This window comes from Haliotis asinina, chromosome 5 (assembly GCF_037392515.1).
Source record: "Haliotis asinina isolate JCU_RB_2024 chromosome 5, JCU_Hal_asi_v2, whole genome shotgun sequence".
Classification (NCBI taxonomy): Eukaryota; Metazoa; Mollusca; class Gastropoda; order Lepetellida; family Haliotidae; genus Haliotis; species Haliotis asinina.
The window spans coordinates 65,168,293-65,194,407 of record NC_090284.1 but is presented as its reverse complement, the minus strand read 5'-3'; the positions used below and the strand labels follow the sequence as shown (position 1 = coordinate 65,194,407).

The 26,115-nt window shown below is 43.6% G+C and overlaps 1 protein-coding gene across 1 annotated transcript; it reads right to left on the bottom strand.

The window, feature by feature from the left end:
* Nucleotides 1-537: 537 nt before the first annotated feature.
* On the bottom strand, nucleotides 538-20,015 carry LOC137285073 (uncharacterized). The gene is made up of 6 exons (XM_067817279.1): nucleotides 18,571-20,015; nucleotides 5,056-5,282; nucleotides 4,170-4,396; nucleotides 3,244-3,979; nucleotides 2,216-2,921; nucleotides 538-1,052 (listed from the first exon to the last, which is right to left on the bottom strand). The coding sequence occupies exons 1-6, from the start codon at nucleotides 19,150-19,152 to the stop codon at nucleotides 864-866; spliced, it is 2,667 nt and encodes an 888-aa protein (XP_067673380.1). The 5' UTR covers nucleotides 19,153-20,015; the 3' UTR covers nucleotides 538-863.
* Between the last annotated feature and the right edge of the window lie 6,100 nt (nucleotides 20,016-26,115).

Sequence of the window (26,115 nt, the reverse complement as noted above, 5' to 3'; positions counted from 1 at the left end):
TGGCGCCCGACTCTGCGAGTATGGGTTCGAATTCCGTTTACTTCACTAAGAAAGTGTCATCCCAATTATAACATGTTAACCTGTATCCGGGTTGGACTACGTTGCTGAAACTATCCTCCTGGTCGACTTATGGTGTTTTACTGAACACACATTCGTCTTGTACGTACGTTTTTTTTCTATCGTTATGTTCGACTTCGACTATGTTATTTTACTGAACACACATTCGTCTTATGCGTAGCAAACACTATCCACCTGCTCGACTTGATATGGTTTTATTGAATACGCGTTCGTCTTTCACGTAAGCCTGTTCAACTTGACTTGTTTTTTTTCGACACACGTTCGTCTACACGTTCTGAAAGTGTGTGATGTAAAGTGGCCTAACTGTGTGCATGTTCGACTCCACACGGTTTGGCTGAAAACACATTCAACTTCACGTGTTTACACCTGGATTTAACTGGGTCTCACAGCATCCATTTTCAGCTTTGCAATGCATGAAAGAAGTGGTGGGTTTTCATGGTACACAACAAAACACATAAATGCCATGAGAAATTTCTTTATAAAATTGAATCCAGCATGTGTTGACATACCTCCCTACATAAGACAGTACAAAAGTTCGTGCACAAACATTAAACGGCACAACACATCTCAAAACTCAACGATCACAAAACGAATACTCGTTCGTGCTCACGAACACATCATCGAATTCTCCCAAGGAAAGGAGAAGGAGAATTAGATTATCATGAATAACTTATATCACAATTGTTCTGCAGATGAAGAGCACTGTTTGTCCATTGGGAAAGTCTTATTCGAAGTTCCTCTCAACTTCAAGTCAATGCATTTTCAATAAGGTTGTGCGCATGCGCCTAGCTAGCACCAAGAATCAGTTTCCGGCAGTTGTCGCACCCCGGGAATTTGCTAGCTTCCTGAACCTTCTTGGCAACAGCTTCTGACACAAGGAGGGCTGGTCCAAGCTTCATGCCCAGATTTTTCATGAGGTGGTCGGTTGTTAGTAAAGGCAGTATTTTTCCATCTACTCTCTGCTCTCGGAAATTCTGGAAGAAAATTATGCATTCATTATTCCTTTTCATAATAGTTGTTATGAGCAATTCAAAATAAAGCGAAAAATAAAAATATTAGTACATCTGGGTCACAATTGATTAAGCGTGTCCATATTATGCGGGGCTTCACTCCAGTCCCTTAAAACTCATTTACTACTATCATCGTTAGGTTTAGATTTCTGAAATAAAGCTGTAATACAATAAGATTTCCAGACATCACCGTTGAGTCTAACTAGACTTATTGGACAGAAATAAGCGTTATGGCTTAATAAATCCAATAGGGCGGATATAGAAGTGGCGTCTTCATAAATGCACATTGGTAATAGGAACCACTTCTCAGATTCAACAAATAGATTAATCAGAATTACTTCCTTGTTTTAATAAATTGTCAATAATAAATGTCATCAAAACCTAATTCTCTTAATTAGAGAGCCTTTATTGAAATCGCCATTAAAATAAGAATATGTCACACTGCGAAAGACACCATGATAGTGACAGAGGTCTCAGGTAAGATGGAAGGATCTTCGGTTTCAAGACGCAAAAATATGAACGCTCACTGTCGCCGTGGTCTGTCTCGCTTTACGTCTGGGTATCGTTAAGCTATTGTCATTTCCTCTAACTAGGGTTGACAATATTCATTGTGGCATCAGGATTAATCTGGTTCTAGCAGGGCACTACGGCAGCACGTGTTAACGGGCCATCCATCCAACGGTCTGTCTGTCAAGCCCGCGGTGATGATAAATAATAGCACCTACACAACTAGTCGCGACTATGCTTAGTTGGAAAGGTCTCTGTGATAAGTGATACTTGCGGCACAACTACTTGTGACACGGTATTCCCAGCAGACGTGTGACGGCTTAAATGATGGTCGATCCGTTACTGTCGTGACCACAGTTTGGAGAGAACGGAAATAAACAGGTCGTACTAGTGTTACGACTACTTTCGTTAAGGAACTACGGTCGTCTGGTGGACTGCGGATCGATACTGGTTTGTCGCAATAAGGCTTGCAATTATTCAGTAACTACCGAAACCTGTTATCACATCATGACTAAAACTGTAATATAACCGTAATAAAACTCAATTCATGAGATATAAACAGCCTTTAGCTTCACGGCCATGCAATAATTCCTTCAAAAATGAAATTTATGTATCCTTACCTCGGCGTATATGCTGCAACCATCGAGCATGCTGATGAATCTACACACATCTTCAACAGACCAGAAACGGATGTCACCGGGCCTACTTTCGGCACAAGTACATCTGTGAAGAACAGATTTCCCAGCATGGTCCATCCAAGATGGGGTGTAGGGTTTAAAGTCTAAACTTCCGGTTGGCTTAAACCCTTCCTCTGCGTACATTTTCCGTGACAGTTCATCACTCAAACTTCTGGAATAATCGTATCCATATGGTTGGAATCCATGACAACCAGGCAACGTGTCCAACCGGTAATCTGGCGCAGGATACTCCATACGTAGTCTTTTGGATGTTGATAAATCCAAGGCGGAAGCTGTGTCCATTTCAGCGTTCCCTCTTTTAAGTCCTCCCATAGTTCCACAGTGATACGGAACACTTCCTGGTAACGGTAAATATTGGAGAGATCGAGACATGTCCACTATGGGTGGTTGGGGAACAGTATATTGCACCCTTGGTGGCATCATATGCATTGGAGCAAAACAAGGCGCCCCGATATTAGCAGGGAGTGCACCTGCAGTTGTTGGGTACAAGACGGGATCCTTCTGGACCATTCCGGGATGGCTGTACATTGAGCATGCGTGGAGCGGATGAAGCATAGCAGGATTGACGTGGATTTGCGGCGGCGTCCTCATGTCATACATCGGTTCCATTCCTGACGGAGGTTGATGTCTGAAAGAGAACGCATTGTTCTTGGTAATGACGAACAAATATCATCAAGGCCTTCTTCCACTGCCTTGTCATCAATACTTTAGTACATATGAAAAACGTCTTAAAAACACTTCTTTTGAAAACCTTCATTACAGCTTTCAAGGATGTGAAATATTACGACATTGTAAACACGAGCTATGTTGTCACGAAATACTCATTTAGCATGACATGAAAAAAGTCTGTGAGAGTGTTTTTTCAGTTTTGTAAGGATATGAAATATTACGACATTGAAAGCACGATTTATCTGTGCCTGACACTGACGTTCAAATTAGCGAAAACTTACAACATCTGAGGCCCGTGGCCAGCAGCCAGAAGTCTCATGTAGTCGCTGAAGGCTGCGTCGCCAGTTTCTGGTTGTCGAATTTGTGCGACTTCATTTGTCGTCCGAGAGTCTTGTATCGACCGTGGTGACGCTTTCTCTTGTTCCCTCTTACTGCTCTTGGGAATATGCTCGTCTGCCACTTTGTGTTTCGTCTCGTGCGTGACGTGAGTCTTAGGTTTAACACTTTCCTTGCACTTTTCGGGTTCTTTCCCGTGTGATGATGACGCACTCGCATGTTCCACATGTCTCTCTGCTGCCTTGGCGGAATGCGATTTTGAATTTTTGGGGCACATTGGCAGCGTCCTTTGGCAGATTTCCGAGTCTCCGGTTGGTTCCGGGGACGATGGGCAGCTAGATGAGCAAGGCGAGGACGGTTGGGCGTCGCTTGAAATATTTACATCGTTTGCCTCCATTGGGACAAGCATTGCGCCTCTCGGAGGTGTGTCTGTCTTTTCACTTTCCACTTTCACGGAAACGTCTACACTGTCGGTCACACACACCGACTCGGTAACATTGATGTCAGAGCATGATATGTCACCGACACAAGCCTCCGGGCACGGTTCTGTCGGTTTCGCTTCCAGTTTAACTTTGACCTCAACCTTGACCTCTGGCTTTGACACTGGTTCATTGAATTTGACCTCGGGTAGTTCAGCACTTTGTTCACACTTTGGAGGCAGCTCATCACTCTTGGAGGCTTCTAAAGCAAACAAAGTCATGGTGAATGAAAGTAATATAATGTTTCCTTGAATATTAAATTATAGCATGAAACTTCAGGACCAAGGTCAGTCCAAATTCCACATCTCACTCAATACACAATAAAACATTGGTAGATGAACATAAGAGATGCTTTCAGGAAGCTCTAACCGAAATATAATGGAGTAGAATACCTTTAACTGGTAGTGTTGAAGTACGTGTTTCTGCAGGTGGTAATGAAACAACTTCAGGTACGTTTTCAACAACAGGAATCTTCGGTACCGAGATGATCGAATCGACGTTAACTTGGCTTTGAACTTTGACCTTTTTCAACGTCTGAACTTCCGGTTCGATCAGTCTTTCACACTGTTGAACTTTCGGTGCGTCTATGACATTTGTTGACGTGGACTCCTTCAATGGGCTGACAAACAGATAATAATACTGTTTAAACATTATAAATAACATAACTCCGTGGTGAATGAGACAGATAGACAAATCGTTTCATCGGCAATATCGTGATCATACAGCGCCGAGGGAGGTGTGGTAGCCTAGTGGTTTAAGCATTCGTCACCCCGTACACCCGGGTTCGAATCAGGCAAATTGTGTAAAACCCATTTTTGTGTCCCCGACCGTGGTATTGCTGGAATGCTGCAAAGAGCAACATAAACCTTACCCACTTACTCATCTATACAGCGCTAAAAAAACAAACGGGGTAAGAAATTTTCTAAAAACGATGCGTTGTTGTTTTACCCACCAGTTCGCAATTTTCTAACCCTTTAATTGGTCTTGAAAAAATCGAGTGCAAGTGGCCTGACAAAGTAGTGTTTGATATTATGAACAACGTCCCATATCGTAGCATGCCATCAACAGATTAACGGATCTAATCACTGTTTTCTTCCAACTACAGCAAGCATACAGTTCATGTCCATCTATGATTTTCTAACCTCAGACATAATAAACAGAGAACATCCATGCATGAATGCATGAACACTTACGTTTAAAGCTGTTTTTTAAGACTTGGAACATGTCAAAACATTTCTCACAGGAATGTACACTAAGCATCATAATCAACTACTCTACCTGCAGTGCTTCTCTGTTGACTTCTTCCCGCTGGAGCTGGGGAGGTTCTGATCCTGGGGCAGTTTACTCTCCACACCCGGTACAGGTTTAGCCCCTTCAGTTGGTCGACAACGATCCACGGGTTTAAAGGCGCCATTTGCGTGATGCTCCACGGACCCAGATGATTTCTTGACTTTCTTTTCCTGAGTGGAGGGCGTTTTGCGCTTCTCTCCAGTCCGACACCGCGTCTGCAAGGAGGGGACAAACATAAAACACCTGGGTCGATAATACGTACTTCCACCACGTGGAAACAAAACGGGGAAGATTGATCTGTGTGACGCTCAAGCGTTAAAGAGGTTTAGAGTTACCGCCCTTCCCATGACGTCAGCCGCCGCTAGATGGCGACGTCGGGGTCTGTAAGGGCACCGTGTTGGCGGCGGTTTGATACGAAGGAGGTAAACATTTACAAGCGATATAATTTTCACACTAGGCGTTTTGTGTTTTAACACGTAGACAACACATGTAGCGGTTAATAGCCTTGGGACGCCGAGGCGATCCATACTGCAAACATGTGACGAACATAGTCTGTTTTATAAATGATATAAAAATTGAATTCATATAAAAAACGACACATGAGAATTAGATGGATAGGATCAGTTTTATAGGGATTTTGCTAAAAATGCTTAACTTTCATGTTGGGCATTCCCTTGAGCTTTGCGCGCGGAGCTTCGATTTCCTAACTCAAAGTACTGAACTTGTGTGAATTCGCAAACTGCACGAGGACAACAGTATAACGTTAAACGTCAGGTCGATGCGCTGCCGATACTCGTGTATAGTAGCCACGCGGCGATATTGATCACATGTTCGCCGTTTTTCATTCTCTTCAGCTGTTCGCATTCAGCATGGATGTCTTTTCAGCAAGATATCTGGTTACTACTTTTGAAATGACTTTATAAAAATTTGTATCGATCAAGAATATGATGCACGCTCGTGCGCTGGCGAATATGGTGTTTTAAGAGGATTCGTGACGCCATGTGACTTCAGAAGAGCGAGTCTGTCTGCATCTTGGGCCGATTGTTGAATTAAACTACTATAATTTTAAATTTGCTTTCATGTACATCTAAACTTTATGTCATTTCTCGGTAACATGCAATAGCTCTTATTTCACATTCCATCATTTAGAATATTTTTATCTCTTGGCTGGTACATCGCTAAATTTGCAGTATAGGTCTGAATACTCCGATCTGGCCAAATCAAACAAAACTGCCAGTATAACAATGCGGGCTAAACGGTAACTTAATCTTCCTTGCATAGAGCAAACGTTAGCTAAACATTAATCTCTAACAGCATTGGAGGGCTGATATGTATTTGAACGTCTCCCTCGGCAAAGGTGAGAAGGAAATGCGAGACCAATCCCCGCCGATAGGAACGACTTGGGCGCCCGTATCTCCTCACCTGTCGTCTTCCCAGTAAATTATGGGGCTCTTTATCTGTGCGTTTGTCTCGCCGTCATGACCCCTCGGTAAGACCTCCCGCTATCTCCGAACCCCGGACGCGTGGGGGTGACAAAAGGCCGGGTTCGTCTTGACGGAACGCCTGCCAGAGTTGATATAGGCCGACTAGACGCTTGGATACCCCAAGCGGGGCACTCCACTACGCGTCAAAACGAAACTATTGGAAAGATATTTTTCGCTAAGCTGCTTATCCCCCCTCTCTTGCCGCGGCTGACGGCTTATCGGAGTACGTGACTAGCGGTGCGGTCCTCTCGGGTGTCCTACCGGGGCTGGATTTGTCCTGTTGTCGAGGGAAGCTTGATCGGCGTTCGTTTTATCTTTACGATGCCAAAGATTTCTAAGGTGGGGTGATCCCTACGGCGTTTGAGAAACACTATCCACAAGGCGAGACTTATCTCCTTTGAGAATACGAGATCACAGCTGGTTGTTAGAGTGAAGATCAGTGTCCGTGCAGCGTCTTGTGCGAAGCTGACAAAACGTGGAATTGCCTGTAATCTGCTTAGGCTACCTTCGTCTGTGTGTAACAACGATTATACATGCAGAAATCCGAAGCTTCACGTCCGGAATTAAATCACATAAAGCCCATCAACGGTTATTTTAATATCAGTACATAACGATTTTCTTGATATTATTTCACATTGGTTTAGAGTAATTACAAATATACACTTGTACGACCAAACGCTAGTATATGTTTACCTCTGTACATCTAAACGTCGTGCAATTGTTCCGATTAATCGGGAGTGATAGGATGAAACACATTTGTGAATGTAATTACCTATCAAAGCTGAAAGCATGAGAAAATCGTTCTGTGAACACCATATACATTTGATGAACGGGGAATTATTCAGCCTACTGGCCATAAAAAAGTGAGTCACTGCCTGTTCCCTCTGTGGCCTCAGCGCCTCCCTGCGGCAACTCCAGCCTCGTCTTCAGGTGCTACAGACATACTGCAACGACAGCGGCTGTATGGACTCGTTCAAGAGCAGTTTCACGTGTGAGGCATCGCCGTGTAATGAGGGCCGCAAATGCTGCTTATTAATCCGCTATTAAACCGGGTTGACCTCGCTCCTGAGCCACACCTACAGAAGGAGGCGGCTCCGTCACCCGTAGGCCATTACAGGCAAGCTTTTCCAATTGGGATAATTATCAACTGGGCGTAAGCGGGTCTCAAACAACCTCGGTGTCTCAGCGCGCAGCTAAGCCCTATCCGCTCGCGAACCACTCCCTAACAAAAAGGTCGGGAGACGGCGCTTGCAAAATCTCCCAGTTCGTGACAAAACAGCTTACAGAGGGAGCTCTCGCGTTGGAGCTCCCCGTGGCTTTAGGTATAGTCTTCTTCGCGAGAGTAAATGTCTGAATTTAGTCGCCTTGAACAAGGTTTATTTGTTTTGCTTTCGTTCCGCAGCCGTTAGCGAAGACTCTTCACAACGCAGAGTATGAGACATGTGGGACTCGTCCCTACCCAGAATGTAGATTGGGGGTGGGTGGGGGGAGCTTCAACCCCAAACGCCGGTGCACAACCCCGGTCCCCGTCAGATTACCGCGCCCCAAAAAATCCACACAACATGATTTATTCCCGTCAATTATTTATGATATGGATGTGTGACATCATTGGATGTTTCACCGACACGTCTTTGTCCTAAATAAAACGTAGTTACACATGCTGTATACATCGCCGACAACACAAAACAACGAATAGCGTCATTTTATTTATTGGACATCAGGTGCATGTTTGGGAGTGTGAGGTAGGGGGAGAGTGTCCTTCACATATGATTCACCGTGGAGAGAGATCGAAGGCGGTGTTTAGGCAACTTTTAAGGACCTCGCCTGAAGCACGGCGCTAAGTGCTAGCTTTTGTTTGGGCGTCATCAACAACCTTGCCGTTCTGCCCCCTGTAATCAAATTTCTAGGACGGGAAGGAGTGCCGGTCTCAGGAGACGGAGAGACACGTTCAAGAAATCACACAGGCGGAAGAGGTTGCCAGATCGCAGGAGATGGTCCCCATCAGATTGCTGTTACCGGAGAGGCAAACAAAGGCGGCCTGCGACGATGTCGATATTTTCTATTACCCCGTCCAAACTGTGCCAATCTTACCCTAGCCATGGCCAATGTTAACGTCGATCATGCGCGTGCGGAACGTGTGCGAGCGCCATCTACCGTCAGCCGCCCGCTGTTGTATGACCCGCATATCGAACGGAAGACACTATCGTCCTCGTCAACGCCTGCGAGACGGTTGATTAGAACGCCGCTCGCTGCTTTATGTGGCGATGCGACACCTTCAGCCAGCGCTGGTCGCCGAGAGTCGCCCCGCATCAGAACGGTTGATTTATGCCTGGTTCCGACCAAATGGAAAGCCATGTAGGAAGAAGCCCTTTTTGGTGTCGAAGTAACATCTCTCTCCAGCAACCTACATAAGTCACAATTCACGCCAACGCTGGCGTCAAGGCGTCTACGCCCGCAGTGCCTAAATCCCGCCATGATTGCCCCTTCGCTCTCTCAACACCCTGTGCTGGTACAACTGACGCTTGACCAATTTATAATTGCTCTATTTTATCGTATTTATTGCCAGTGTAACCTTTTAAATGTCGGCGACGCAAAACATATTGGTTATTTGCATGGAAATTAACAAAATTTGGCTAAAGGTCCTGCGGTAAAGCTTTTAGGGTAATGATTAGTCTTGCATGATGCATGCCTTAAAAAGGAGCAACAATTTGATATTATTTATATGCTTAGACTGTCAGTTTAACGTCAACCACAGTATTCCGTCCCTGCTACATATTCCAAACGTTACCAAGAAGATGCCATGTTCGCATGCCGGATTTAAAGCAAAGATACAAGTTGCATGGCTGAAGATCATTAATAGAGAATTTTTCGATATTTCTCTTGGGTTTGAAACCATGTGATATTAATAAAGCAGCTCTCCATTAAATAATTAATAATGAAGGGAGGGTCACATCCCAAACTAATGCGCTCAGCGTCAAACAAAGGCGAGCGACTACCACTTGAGCCGATGGGTAAACCTCATCGACTGATTATTTCCACTTTGTGATCACGTGACAGGAAGCACTTTCCGAATTACGGCAGGACGAAATGTCGTAATCAGTCCCGAAATGCAGAGAGGCGAGCACGAGTGACAACAGTCGAGATAAAGTGGTAGAAATTAACTGCTTGACTGCGTTTTCGTTTAGTTACCTTGGAAACGCTAGTATCACGTGCTGTGCATGACATGTTGTAAGAACGATTAACGACGGATATGCATCCAGCCACTCACAACGTTTCAACGACAACAATTAAACAGAAAAGGCCGTTGTCATGTACACGTGAGATTTTAAAGTCGCATTGAAGGCCTTCGTGTGAAGCAAAGCAATGGAAGTTATCTGAGCGTGTCTCTTCTCTGGCTGTTTCCGAGAGACAGACAACGCTAAATGTCAATAAAGTTATCGCTGACCCGTTTTGCACTATCTCTTATCTGCACATAACGTTGCGGATATCACTATCAGACATACTCCGGACGTAACTTAGCCCGGACAGAGCAGCAACCACGGCACTAGTTTGACTCAGGCGAACACAACCAGTTTTACTGCAGCTAACTCAGACAGCTTGACTGATGTGACCAGTTGGACCGATGCCAACACAACCAGTTTGACCGATGCCAAGACAAGCACTTTGACTGCCAGCACAACCAGTTTGACCGATGCTAACAGGTCTAGTAGGAGCAGAGATAATCTACAACATATTGTCTGATGTAGTCCCCCTGGTTTGACTGAGAGGCAGTTAGAGGCTAACAAATACTAGGTTCTCAAAAGACACTACCATAACCACAGTGGCAGTACCTGATGTAGATCCTACCACTTTTACCTTTGATCTCATGAAACTATTTAATGCTCCCATAGCGACGACTTGAACACGTGAATCACCAACAGTATCGAACACTGGACTTCACCATGGTGTGCTAGCCATGTATGGGAACAATTATACCAATGTCATACGATTTAGACACGATACTGCTCAAACCGGGATTATTGGAATCCCCGCTATCCTTGAATATCGATAGCCTAAGGCTGCATGACAAAAAATATGTTTTAAGAATGGCAATAAAAAAATTCTTACGCGCACAAATAAAAGTGACGTGCCGATGCCCGAGAAACATTTCACTTTTTCTTTAGCCTAGTGCTTCTTGTTCGGTGGAAATGATTTGCATGTTGGTGAAATGTAAGGTGTAAGTTGGTGAAAGACTCAAAATGAGACTGAGATGACGAATCCGAAATGTTGGCCAATATGTCCCGGGCTCATACACACGTACACATACGCACACTTTAGAAAAAGATATATTTAAAATATAGAGACTGGTCAGTCGAGGTCCAGTCATTACATGTACCAACCGATTGGGTTACTTCCTTTAAGTACCAGAAGAATGGAATAACATTGCGTGAGGTCATCAAGAAAGATGTGATACGGGACTTCGTCAAGGGATACGACTTGGCGGAACACAAGAAGAAGCTTTCCGCAGGCGTTTTTAACTGTGCAAAATTACATTCCGGCTTTGAGGGGGACTCTTTGCTTCATCTTTTCGGAACCGGTGAAGCGTCTAGGCTCCTTTACACCCGGCGGTGGAAACCTAGAGCTTTGCCGAGTCTAAAGCGAAAAGAGAATTAATGAAGAAAATCTCATTTTCGCAAGCTAGATTGATACTTTAGCCTGAATTAATAATGCACGATTCCCATCCACGGCGTGGCTCTAATCATACGAAATACTTAATGAAGACCGGTGACAATTAATGCGTCCCCCGAGGCGGACACACCACACGCTAAAACGATTAGTGACTGCCGTCGACTCGGTGCCAGTAGGGTGAGAGGATCCAAGTCAGCTTTGTGTTCTCCCTTCACAACTCGCTGCGAACTCCAGCGGATACACGCCGTGAACTGCCACTCTCGGGTTTTCAATTTTCGCCAGCGACCTCCCCGAAACCCGCTGTACTCTCCAGTGTCCTAATAATTAATTTTGCAGCTCATCCATACATTCGCCCTCCCGACTCCCGGCGCCGACAAAGCCCGCCGTATGCAAATACTGCACGTGACCGGATTTGCGCACATATGATCGATAGCACGTTTCGTGCCTGCTGAGTCGGATTTCTCCAGAGCATTAAAATGCTGACACTCGTAAGTAATTTAGTTTCGCGCTCGTGCGGTGCGGCACAGCTCTACGCCATCCCATCGCGACTTCTGCAGCGGAAACAGTGCGTGTTTCTTTGAAACATTAGGAAATAGTTTAACGCGGGCTACGTGCCGCCGGAGTAAAGCAATCGATACCCGCCATATGCGAACCGGATCAATATTTGCGGAGGCCAGCTTGGGTCGACACCGGTAGTAAATTTCGTTTCTATCATATTATCGCCGTTCGCTGGAGACTTGGATAGAACTGCTTTGCAATTTTTGCTCACGAACCTCGTATGAGCCGCGGTTGTCCAGCCTGTTTGGTCGCCACAGCTTAGCGGGGCATGCGGGTTCGGTATTTATGATGGGGCTCTTTTTCAACGCGCCGTCGAGCGAAAAATAAATTTCTTTGTGCGCCGCTCTGGGATTAAGTGTTGGAATCGATTCCGCTGGCCGTGACCGCCCGGATTTGTGCAATGGTCTATAACTCGCGGCGCCCACCGAACTCTGTAATAATGCTGGGCCTATCGAATACGCTCGGGATCTACAATTAGAGCGCAAATTACACCATACGGCGCTGGGCTTCGTATCAATGTACAACTGGCTCGCTACCCGTGCGATCAGCGCTCGTAGTTCCTACAACTAAGTGCCGACTACCGAATAATTCATTTTGAGGCATAATTCACCCTCGCTCTTTCTAATAATAGGCATCTGCCCATACAGCGAAATGATCGTTGTTAGATACCATCACGAGATGGATTAAATTTTTCGATTTTCCCGACTTTGTTTTAAAAATGCATCCATTAAAATACGCTTTCAATCATTTCTTCTTGCGTCGACCAGATGGTTCAGTGTAGAACCGACACTGCATGGCGGTACATATCAAATACTGCATGACATGACGGTAATGGATTGCATCTATACCTGACGCTATAAATTAAACTACTGTCGTGTAAGGCACAATGGTCGCTCACTCTTTAAAGCTGTACGTCATTGAACAGGTGATTGGGAAGAACGTGGGATGGCCGCGTTACAGAGACGACGGGATTTGATCGATAGAATTTAATATCTGCGTAATCGTGACCATTATTAAAAAGCGTATAAATGAGCGGAGTTGGTTTAACGCCGCTTAGAACAGAGTTTCAGTAATATCATAGCGTGTCAACTCAGTGTTGGAGAAAAGCCTGGCGTAATGTCGGTCTTAAGCGAGGTGAAATGGATTTACCGTGGCCACAGATTTATTGAATTACGTTTATATTGCGATGTGCAAGCGCGCGCGTGTGTCTGTTTTAATGTGTACAAGTCCGGATTAATGCCGGTTGTGATAAGTCGGACCCACGTGTTCACTCTTTACCACCACCAAGCTAAGTTTAATGATTTAACCGCTTTGAGTAAAGTACCAGGAAGAGAAACAACAAGTGCCATTTTAAACGTAGCATACAAAGTTCACAACACTGCAGGGCCATGACCACAACTCGGGAAACCCGTGGAATATACATTACGTTTACCAGACGATGATGCCAGGCGATCATTGTGACAAATCACACGTTGTATTCAATATTATGGTGCCGCGCTATTGGAAACCATTGAAACGAATAAGATACAACAGTATGTATACACTGTTAACGGTAAAACTACAACCACGCTTACATGTGCAGATTTGTCGAAGGCGAAAATATTTCGAGGAAAAGTAATTATTTTGGAAAAGTGTGTTTTCCTCCACACGGAACCGTTATCATTTCGTAAACAGCAAATGTTAACAAATTCTTATCGCTGTAAACAAACTTCCTGTCCCAGTTTTGTCAATCCATTGTCACGCATGTCAAAAATATGTTTCGGCCTTTTGATAGCGATCGGACCTGATCATGAGGAAAACACTATCATGTCATCGTGATCTGCGATTCACCCCCTCAGTGATTGTCGGTCATTCGGGGAGGAACTTGACATTGTCAACAAACATTACGACCAACCGTGTCTCTCCATAACCACGAACCGGTCGGTGATCTACAGTTACTAGTAACTCATTCCGTTATCTGTTTCAAATTTATGCATAAGGGAGTATTATTTTGACCAAACTGACAATAGTAAAATCGAGTGAAAGTCAAGGACAAATGGTAGATGAACGTGGACAAGATAAGACAAGTTCGGCCGTGAACCTACGTCGAGAGGAGAGACTACTCGTGACAACTACGTGTAACAGTTAAATTTTTCAATCATCTACCGCTGTGTGTATTTCACATCTACGTTTTGGACTCATGGCAGGGATAAATGAAACAGAAACATTAGAAGTCGTCGGTAAATCGAACTGAAAGGACACATTGGCAAGGTTGTCAGTTTGCTAGAACAGATCCCCTGAAATCCAGATATCGTGCGATGACGAACTGAGAACTCATCAGGTCATTGGCCACAGAGCTGACTTTCGTTGTTGCTGTCAGTTTCATTTACTGATGACTGCAGTGAGTTCATTTTGAAATACTTTCATAATTTCATTTTCTCAGTGCATTCCCATATTCAGTTGCAGCAATTTCGTAAGAGGCGACGAAATTAATTGGACTGTCAAAGTTATGGGAACGGGTTATTTGATTAACGCTTATCATCGATTCTCATGCTATCAATCACTGAATTGTCTGGTCCTGGCTATACATGTACTTGTTACAGGTCGGAGTCGTAAGGCTGGAATACAGTTACGTGGCATTCATATATATCCACTGGGGTGAGATGGGGGGATCTATCAGTCGTCGATTACTTGAGCAAAATGCGACTGTGTGGTTGAAAGCCCGGGAGTCGCTTCAGCTTCAGAGCATACATTCACAAGATGTGGGAGAATAGAGACGTTCTAACAGATGGGCAACTTGCTTCACGTTATCCACTCACAAGTTAAGAAGAAACTTTCGAGAATATGAGCAACGTAATTTTACATTATACCTTCATAAATATTAGAGGAAACTTTCATGAATATTGCGAACTTATGTTTCATGTTACACATTCGAAAGCAATAGATGAGTAGAGATATCGCTTAAGATTATACTTAACGGTATGTCTAAAATACCCAAATAACCTGTGATATTTTCATCGTCACAGGAAATGGGGGGGGGGGGGGGGGGGTGTGGCGTTCTCTGAAGAATAGGCATCTGAGGGTCTCTGGACTGACAGGAGAATAACGTTAGGATTACACTAGGAAAACTTAAATAACTGAAGATATGTTGAGTATCACTTTCTGCAATGGACAGAAATTTACACGTTGGTAGTAAGAATAGTTTTCATGCTTAGTGAAATTTATTGCAAGACAATTGCAGCCATAAGTCGTCCATGTCATTGTGCATTAGAGAGACACATTCGCCTGTTAACTGTTTATATTCCACATAGTACTGGAGATAGTTTAAATAGAAATTATATCATATTTCTGAATGAATAACAAAATGGTGTATCTATGCGTTGTGTTTCTAGAATCACAAATAATAAAAAAATAAAATAAAACTAAATATCAACAATCATATAATCTAACTGGCTGAATGAAGCTCTGCACACCAACAGTCCTCTTTACTGCTAAGCTGTACTTAACATGAAGTCAGGTTTATTTTCTTATTTTGAATTTTGAATTTTATAATTACAATGCACAATAACCCGTCTCGAGACGGACGGGAGGAGCCATTTCAAGTCGAAACTACTAAGGGAAATCGAAGGCTGCCTCGGTGTAAGAAGTCTGGAAAATACGTTTCTGCGGCAAGAAAATACGATTTCATAGCCTTAAACCTGTAAGGGAGTAATTTAAACTTTTACGACCGGGACTTAATACATTATGCAGGTCCGAGCACAATCTCAGCCAAACAGCTGGGCACGAGGAAGCGTGAAATAGCAGTAATTATCTCAGGCAGACGTGGAAGCGACCTAATACTAGGGCATTATACTAACGAGAAACGTAATAGCTGAAAAATAATATCCCCTGATCATTTGCCGGCTGTAAAACTATTAGAAACTCTCGGACCTTTCTCGCTTGAGGTTACGGCTGGGGGCGGCACGAGGAACGCTGGGGGTCGGGATTTTATCGGCTGCATCTGAGAAGCTTGGTCGGAATAACCGGCGTTTTCCTCTGGGCATTTTTCGCTTCCTTATTGGGTGGGAATATTATGTCGTAAGGCAAACAAAGGATTGTGGAGATAGTAAAGAATCTTCCGGTCACGGGTACTGGACAGCGTTTGTCTTGTCATTGGTTTAAGGGATATCGGCATTTTTATTGGTTTTAGGGGCTTAACGGCTTAAACTGCCGTTAGTTGCGTGTAATAACGGGATTGAAGGGATTAGTGTAAGTATTTCGTTAAACGTTAGATGTGACATCGTGATGCTGTCATGTATTACATCGGCGTTGTCGATTTAACGAATTTACTTTATAGATGAGCTGAACCTTAGTCTAAAATCTTGAACATAAGTTTAATACATATGTCGAACAAATGCTCGGAAAGTGTAAAATATGACAATTCTGTAAAGTGGATTTGTTTGGTGCGTGACAAGTACATCGTGCTTTTGTATAAGGATTTCTGGGTGCATTCAAATTATTAATATTTCAAACTACGCAATGAATATGGTTTAAATAGGAACAAACATCACCTTATTGACAATTCGTTTGATGACTTCACGACAACGGGTTAGTAAGGGCTCATTTCTTCGCCAGTCTCAAATTGAGAATTCAAGGAAAACGTCAACACCATCGAATATTAATTCTGGGTGTTGAGGTAACAAAATATCACTTGAGTCACACGCAAATCACAAGTTGCACTGAACAACACGAAAACTGAAACTAGCACTGAAACTCGATAACTCGCTATAAACCCCGCCAAGACCGAGAGTCTGTGTCGCACAAAATACAACCATTTCGTGCTCTACATTACGTTAAACGTACGACGTATTGTCACGTCAAGGGTCAAACCGACGCTTTCTGTCACGGACGCAACTGCGCCGGCACATTCAAGACAAAAACGCTCTCTCCGACGACAATTTACGGCGCAAACACGTGTGCCCCGATGCGGCGACATCAGTCTGCCTCGGCAATGTGCCAGAACCATTTTACGCTCAAATCAATCTTGTTTCCGACGCCAGGTCGCATTTTTCCTTACGCGGTGAGTACTACAGGGGAGAAATAACTAACCTTCAATGACAAGTTGTGGAAGTGTGTGGGATGCGGTGGCTATGAGGTTTCACACGTGTGCTTTTTCAAAACACCAGTTAGGATTTAACTGTTACTTGGTACTTTGCACAAATGGAGCGACGATTATAGTCTTGTGTTCCTCACCTCTTTTTGTAGCTATTTTACCATGTTTACCAATAATCGTGTTGTCTAAAACACTCATTGTTAAGTTCGATTAACCTTTCTTTCTGGTCTGCAGTATGGGTGGCAAACACACCCTACAGCAGCTCTCAGCAAGAAATACACGGATTACCGTGATGCGAACGCATATCAAAGTAGTAACTGTAAGTTACAAAGTTTATCTTTTAACGTTAACGCTCTATTTATGTTTTCCGAATGGTTTTACGATACATGTAGAGATGAATATTGAAATAATACATTCCATATATTTTTCTTAAACATAAACAGATGGTGACCGTTTCAACGTGAATGATGAAACTCTCAACTCTACCCTCCGGTGTACATGTTGCTTGTTTATTAAGATATTCTTCGTTTAAAGAAAAACATACTTCAACATTCACAATAAGTTCAGATCGACTCAGTTCACTCGTGTGAATTTTATAGCAAGCATGTGCCGTTGCATTGGGTGTGAGTATAAATAAAGGGGTGTGAGCAGCGTTTAAGCGTGGGTGATATATATCACATTGACGTCATTGTTGTATCTATAATATTATCAAGGACAATTGCATCTACAGATAATTTCTACCCTCTACAGCTCGCTTACAACTCGCCACGGTGAAATGAGTGACGCTTGTCCATTCTCCCGATGCCCTGTCAATCAGAACACAGGCGCGATTTCAGCTCGCTCCGTGCACGCTTGTTCAAGCCTCCGTCAACATTCGCGTCGCCAAATGATTGAACGGCAATTGTAAACTCGCGTCAAAACTGGTGGGCCCATTGTCCGCGTTATGGACATAGCTCAATGTAAACTTTGGGCCGCTCTGACAATGATCTTTAGGAGGGTCTCCCGTAAATAAGGCTTTTAGCTAGTTAGAATCACTAGCCTGTCGGCGGAGCGCGGAGTATTCAAATCATTCACACCTTAAACACTGAGTCTTTGTAATTTGCTCACAATGGGAAGAGAGTATAGGCTGTTGCCACGACATGTGGACAAAGTTTCTCGGGGTCTGAGCTGAGGATAATTCCACTCTCTCTCACGCACGGTGGTGCCGTGTTGATTCGGGAAGATTTACAGTATCGGATTTGGGATTTAGAGAACGCGGCGAGACAAACCGACAAGTGAAATAAACACTTGATATATCTCACCTTAATTGAATGCATAACCTGGCATTCGTTCAATTCAACACAGGTGGTCACACTGACATTTGCAGTAGTTAATTCAATGGATTTTTAACTGGTGTCATGCGTTTGGCATCAACATATTTAAGTTAATACAACGGGATGTCACGTCCACAAGTTTCATTGACAGAAGATAGCATGCAGAGAAATAGACGCTGAAGGGGTGGTCCTGACTAAAAGCTAAGACATATTAGCGTGTGTTAATAAAATAAGTACAAGGTTACAACCTGGCCCTCTTAAAAACATAACTTATATCTTTTTAAAACACACATGGAAGATTGTGTGTAGAGCGGGCGAGGGAGCACGTGTCTGTTTATATCAACACAAGATGCCGTAGTACAGTAAGACAAGTACATCGTGTTATTGCGGGATGATCTCTGCAACTTACCGGCGTGCTGGAACCGTGACGACATCCCTCACAATCACACACAGTCGGATGAACAGACAAGATGCCTTTTGTCAACAAAAGCTTCAAACTCTTCCCATGGTGGCGAATAGATCGCTTCCAGTCTTTAGCGGTCTCTCGGCCACTGACGAATTGAAACTCGTTCGGCGTTAACCACGAAGTTTGGAAATATATACACGGGCCCTTACTTCCTTGGCAAAGTTTCGATAAGTACAAATACGCCTTATTTTGGCCACATTCAACTTCCAAAATAATTTCACCGTCTTTAACAATCGGTTTCACATACTCCTCGGAATCGCCAATTGCGGCAAGTAGGGAAGCTGGGTTGGATGCTAAGTTCTCCTGAACCGATGTCGATTTCACACTGGGTGTTGTAGATTTCACTTTGACACTCGTCGATTTCAAATCCTTACAAGTTTTCGGAGGTTTGGTAGTAGGGCTATCCACAGCCATTTCCGCGATGGGAGCGTTTTGAATCATGTCTGTCCGTGGGTCTGTTAGATCATTTGGTGGGTGGTCTATCTTCGTCGTCGCAGATAGCTCGTGCGCCTGGCATTCCCCCATCCCCCGTAAACGTAAAGTGATTCCGCGGCTATCGTTCGACCTGCTACTCTCTCCGCTTCCCACTCAAGCTCCGCCCCTTCGCCACCGCTCACCGCCGTCGCCCCACTTATCACCGCTTGCGCAACCCTCAGTCCGCCAGAGCGGCCGGCACATCTATCATTTACTGGTTTACTATCGCCGTAGAGGCTTTTGACACATCTGCTACGAGTCGCTGCTACGCTCACACTGGCTCCGCCGTAAGCTCGCTCTGAGGCGAGCGGCACGCTGTGGTAGTGAATAGTATGAAACGCCTCAGGCTTCTCACGGAGTCACGCTTCACGGCACAGTCGCTTGCCGATTACATGGTCTACCGGGGGCGCCTTACTGAGATGTGCGGTGATTAACCAAGAGACAAAAAACAGCCAAAATGAGAATGAATTCACGCTCCGGCAATCGGAAGACTGAGCTCCTGGAACTGAATTGATCAGAACGCGTTTTTCCCTAACCCTTCCAATACTCCGTCAGCTCCTTTGGGGCGATTTGCTATGCTGGCCAACCCAGCGAATCAATAGCCCGACCAACGTGGACGACCCACCCAGGCTTTGAGAGCAACCCTCACAATTGTCGGATTTATGTGTGCTGTGCCACGCCAGTCGTAATTCCGAACGGGTAAAGTTCATACATTGAGATTGTCGATAAGCGAAAACCTTCGGCGCGCACGACTCGTGTGTACTATGAATGAGTGGCGGTGAAATTTGACCCCCCTGTTATCTTCCTTCCGCGCCGTAATTCAGCTCCGGAGCAAGGACCCTTTTTGTGAGCGTGCGTGCATAGCGACAGCAGGCCCGAGTTACTGCTCGTGTCGTTTGAATGTTTGGTCTTTCAAAGCGGGAAATTGTAAAACGCGACAATTAAAACAGGGCGGGCTTATTTACTTGGGGTAGGGCAAGCGTGCAGTGTAATCGGGTGCGTGAGGATCGAATGTGAAACGAGAATTCCAAGTCGCCGTGATTACAAAGCTGGACGTGTGCTTATTAAGAACCATGGATTCTTTAATTTTCTGGTTTCTGTCCTCGCATCACTGGGGCGTCGTGGCCTGGCAACGGAATATAATACGAACGTTATGCAGTCGGCTTTATTGTGATTTCATGACTGTTTGAAATATGTTTTTCGGAATGTATTTAGCTTGGCGACGTTGATTAGGAGCGGGTGAGAAATGTATACGGCAGTGGTGGTTAAATCGGGGAGATTTAATACATTACACCTGCCATGCACTGCCGGAGCGTCGACTTGCGTTACGGTCACTGCGTGCAGTCGTTGTTGTCGCACCCTGGTATGGTGCGGCAGCGGCGTCTTTCGAACTACATGTACGGTGTCTGGGCTGCATTGTTCTTTATACGAGTTACTTAATACACAGGTTATATCGTCCATAACGCGTGCATTCAGACATCTTAATTACTCACGTGATTATTACGTTTTAATCTGCTTTTTCCCACACATGAAATCCCAATATTTACGTTTAGCAAGACACAAACCAGGATTGTGATGGTTCAAATGTTCCACAATCCCTGCACCCTTACATCCCCTCAAATTCTCCGCCAAAGGGCTCGTTATGCATTAGGCAACTCTGTGTCCAACGAATCAGGCCATGTCGCACACAAAGTAAAAATTTAACCTCTAATGGTCTGTAAGTTGCAAGGAACGACCATCCTTGTCATACTACAATTATTCGGTTATAACGAAAACTATGGGATTAGTATGCCCGAGTCCGTTATATCCGATTTGCCTTGTATGATTTTCCATCCTTCCCCAGTAACAGTCACGGTTTTGTAAAACCGGCAAATATCCAGACGAACTAACATTGAGTTATTGAAACGTACCTTTAAGAACTCCAGGGAGCATTAATAGGGTTACATGTGAACTTGCTAATCGTCATAAAACGCGTTGAAAATTGCCCGTAATATACGTACAGACATCTCTTGGTAAGTTAGTTTTATAAAATTATTATGCCAATAATTAGTTTTATTTGAAGTTTCTCCGAAAAGACGGCGTTGTCAGGGATTTTCGTGTTGCGCAGACCTGAAATTTGTTGTAAACAATTTCGTGGCTTGTTGGAAAATTCTAGGGTTAAATCATTCCGGCGAATCGAATCCCAGATCGCCGAGTTGAGTAATCCGTCTTTGTTTATTGTCAAGTCGTACGACACGATTTCCACCCTGGTGCACACACAATGGTCAGCGTGGTCACTCACCGTGTAAACACATTGCTTTAAGAGCATCTGAATGACGTAATGCTTCGTGACCCACGCTCGGCGAGTAGTGTAATGGATGTGTTTCGTTTCATGTGTCACTTACAAGCGTTGTTGATGTCATTGTGCCATCTTGAACGAACAAAACCGAGGTGGTGATGAAATATGTTTGCTATTTCTGTCTATACAAGCTGTTCATGCCACAAAGGTGCATAAAGCCCTTGGTATCAACAACATATGAGCAAGAAAGAGACACGAGATTCACGTTTAAGCTAAGCACACTACAAAGCTATAACATTATGTGTTAATTTAATACGCTGGTTCGCGTTAAACTGAACGTTTATAAATTTTAACTGAAATAAAAGAAAGGGTTCCTCACAGCTGGGAAAACAACAGACATGGGGATTCACACGTTGTATCTTTGAGGGGACTCGAATCCGCTTGGCTACACCCCCACACAAACACATCACACAACATATTTAATATGTATCAGACTTTATTTTCAGGACATGATACACACAGAGAAAACACGAAAACGCGTATTTTTGCATCTGAAACACAAACTTTCTACACTTCACGGCAGGAACAAAGGCTGTGGGGTAGCGTTGTTGTGTGAGCGTTCGCTCATCACGCGGAAGACCCGGGTTCAATTCCCCACTTGGGTACAATGTGAAGCCCACTTCTGGTGTCCCCACTGTGATACTGCTGAAATATTGCCACGAAGCGGAGTAAAAGCAAACTCACCCACTGCTGGGCAGAAGAGCGTAAACAGTCTTCGTGACGGTGTCTGAACTTGAACCAGAAGAACTGGTGTTCCAAGGTGATTTATTCGATACATTGTGTCTTTGTATCGTTCACAAGACTGTTTTCTAAGTAACAAAATAGTCGATGTTCACATGTATTTTACCACTTTCATTTGTCCGTCAGTTCCCAACACAAACACCCTCACTTCTGATTCTACAGTAATGCAGTAATGGAACACTTGCAAGTACGTTAATTGGCAACATGGCAACCAGCCATTGCATGAAATGTGTTCTCTGAGGCTAAGCTTTCCCTCCCATCTTATGACACCAATATCACATCTTCCAGCGGCATCTTGTATAAAAGACAATGTTACAACGACGCATAGATCAAGGTCGCTGGAAAACACGTACGTAATGTCGACCACAAGTGTAATGTAGTAGAATACCTATGTACGTTTATCTTTATCTTACTATGTGTGTGCGTGCGTGTGTGTGTGTGCGTGCGTGTGTGCGTGTGTGTGTCTTATTTTATCTCAGCGGTATAATTTTATGTAATTGATTTTAATCATTTTATCCTCTGCGGGTTTTGTAATGATCTTTAAATCTCTTACAGCTTTTTGGAGGCGTGTGCATGAGCAGTTTATAAACTTATACATACAGTACTTGTATGTACGTAAATGACTTATTTTATCTCAGCTGTATAATTTTGTGTAATTGATTTTAATCATTTTATCCTCTGCGGGTTTTGTAATGATCTTTAAATCTCTTACAGCATTTTGGCAGCGTGTGCATGAGCAGTTTATAAACTTATACATACAGTACTTGTATGCGCGTAAATGACTCCCAAGAGGATGTGTGAATTTGTATACATTTGTAATCCATAACCTTATGCTCACAATATATATGGGCTTGGAATGTTCTTTTGTATCTTCTGACGACCACTGAAGATGAAGGCTGGAATAATTCTTCAGCAACCCATACGGGTCAGAGAGGTGACTAACGGGATCGAGTGGTCAGTCTCGCCGTCATTTGGCTAATGCCTGTCATCTCGTCCCAGTGGCGTACATCAATGTTCTTATCTAATCACGGATCGAGTGTTCACAACCGCAATAATGCTGTAAGGAACTAACGAAAAAAACCCCAAAAAAACAAACAAAACACAACACTATATGTAGATACTTATTTGCCTGTCATCAGAAACAGTAAGTAATGCTTTTAGCGTTAGTCAAGCTTTTCATCGGCCACCTAAGGTTTACAGCCACTCCTTGTGGTGACAGCCACGCTTGGGCTCTATACATTGTACCCATTTCGAGACTTAAACCCGGATGTGGGTGTGACTAGCCAATCTTTTTGGTCAATTGATAAACCATGATGGAATTTGTGGACACGTGCTGAACGTAATGTGCAACGTCACCGTCAAGGTATAGCCCCGATCCTCCTACGAAACTGATTCCATTTGTCGCCATGTGACGTCAGGAGCAAGATAGGTATAACATCCTATAGTATCTCACGGTAGCGTTTCAACGGTCAGGTCACGTCAATAGAGACACAGAAGTGGGTGTCAGAACACACTAATCTATGCCGTCAACATCCTATAATATCTCACGGTAGCGTCATAACGGTGTCAGGTCACATCAATAGAAACAACGCTGTGGGTGTCAGAACACCCTAACCTATACCATTAACATCCTGTAACATCTCATGGGGGCGTCACAAAGGTGTCATGTCACGCCAACGGAAACAACGCTCGGGGTGTAAAATACCACCAGTTATAGCATCAATGCCTAGTTGTGTCGAAAACGGCATCCTATGATATCATAAGCAACAACATTTAACCATTCAGAACGTCCTAAACAATAGCATGAAAACCCTATGACAACCCTGCAATGACATTTTAATGCATGACAGCCACGCCTTTGGGATAGTGGCGCCGGAACAATATCATTCATAGTTAGAGTGAGTGAGGGAGTGAGTGTGGGTTTACGCCACTTTTAGCCATATTCCAGCAATATAACGGCGGAGGACACCAGAAATGGGTTTCACACATTGTACCTGTAGGGAATCGAACCCGGGTCGTCAAGGTGATGCGTGAACTCCTTAGCCACTAGACTGCCCCGCAGCCCCATTAGTAATACTACTAATAATAATATTTACAACGATAGTGACGATATCAACGATAATATTAGTCGACTTTCATTCTCAACTACCCTGGAAGTATACTTGGATTTTTATGATAGAAATGCCAATCTTTAAAACAAAATAAAAATCTAAAATGCAAAATCACAATCAGTCCTGTCCGTAATTCCTAAACTCGTGACGTACGTAGTATTGGACACATTCACGTGGCATATCCCTCCATCGTGAGACGCTAATCTCTCCAACTATAGTTTTATGGTGCAATTACCGTAATTAGGGGATGTGTGGTTAACTATTTCCGCTTCAGACCGTATAATCGTTGGCCTCAGGTGCCCAAGGGCACTAGGAAGGGAGCAAGGCGTAACGTCAGAGAAACAGGTAATTACCTGGCTCAGAAGCCTCTCGAACACCATCAGTGGGCGGGGCGAACCTTTCACACATATTCAGGAAATCCTCGAGTGCTGCTCATTACGTCATGTTCGTCTCGGGCTCAAATGAGTGAACTTTGCCAGGTGAAAAGAAAGTTGAAACGGGAGTGTTACCGAGTACGTTGTACACACATACATACGGACAAATAGGTAATATTTATTCAGCAATATTTAAAAGCCATTGCGAGGGGGTAAGTTTATTATCTTGAGCGCAGGTGCCTCTGTCTGTGAGTGTGCGTGTGTGCGTATGTGATTGATGTCTACACACAGCTATAATTTCATTCACAATTGATCAATGGTAAAGTTGACGGTGTTTAACACAAAAACTGTAATAGTAAGAAGTGACAAATATATTATATTTTAAAGTTTTTTAAAGTATTTTAAAGTAATTCATAAGGACTATTTACAGCATACACACACGAATTGTCAGTCGTCCACAGAAATGTCATCATTACCAAACTATGATAATTTGGGACCTTGTATATGTTTTATACTTGCATTACGCATGATCCACAGACAAAACATCAGCACACAATATGAGTATAATACGTGATTGCATTTTATAACAGTATCACATGTGTGACAAGCAAAGATAACATTGTCGTGTAATGTGTGACACTTATATAGGAGATTACATCATACTATATGACACGAATATAAAGCGGTATCACATGTCTGACTCACAAACAGTGTGACAGAATGCGTGACTCACACAGTCAACTCTTTATCATATATATTGTGGATATTCGTAATGCAGCCCAAACGAAGGGTGTAATATTTTCTGATTATTTACCAATAAACGTAGCAAATCGATAGATTCAATGCAGAACGACTTCTAAAATAACAGTAAAATCGGGTCGGTATGAAGCTCAATGCAGCTGCAGAATAGAAACCTACTGCATATCAAGAGCAGAGCTACCCAACGGCAGGCGCGTATGAAGCGTGTATATTACATAACGTCACGTACAACGAGGGTCCTTTAAATCATGATTATAGCCCATATAAGAATGTGCCTGATGTATGTCACTGAATGCCCGATATTCACTTATGTGACCCCTGGCGCTGGTCCCCGACAGCGTAATCCTTCCAATAATTTCGTTATTTGCTTGATTTACAAATGTCGCTTGACATTTACACCACAATTTCCATATTATGCAACGATTTTCACGTTGAATTATAACACAGCGACCAACAATGCTTCATTTTGACAAACTATATCCCGACTTACTTAATTCGTGAAATGTTTTATGTTTACCCCTTTGGGACATAAGAATAGCAATGGCCCCCGTACCAAATACATGTACTTGCATTTGCCTTCTAAATGCGACCAGTGTGTTAATTCCATGTTTTTTAGACGCGTTTGAAATATTGGTAATATTCTTTTTAAGGTGTCATTTCGGCCTTTCGAGGTCCAGTGTTTGTTTTATAT

What these genes read in the sequence shown, in the direction of transcription:
- LOC137285073 (XM_067817279.1), bottom strand. Translation starts at nt 19,152, where the DNA reads ATGGGGGAATGCCAGGCGCACGAGCTATCTGCGACGACGAAGATAGAC. An exon ending in TCAACAGAGAAGCACTGCAG is followed by an intron (nt 4,397 to 5,055) that starts GTAGAGTAGTTG and finishes TCTGTTTGTCAG; the next exon opens with CCCATTGAAGGAGTCCACGT. An exon ending in GTTGCAGCATATACGCCGAG is followed by an intron (nt 1,053 to 2,215) that starts GTAAGGATACAT and finishes ATTTTCTTCCAG; the next exon opens with AATTTCCGAGAGCAGAGAGT.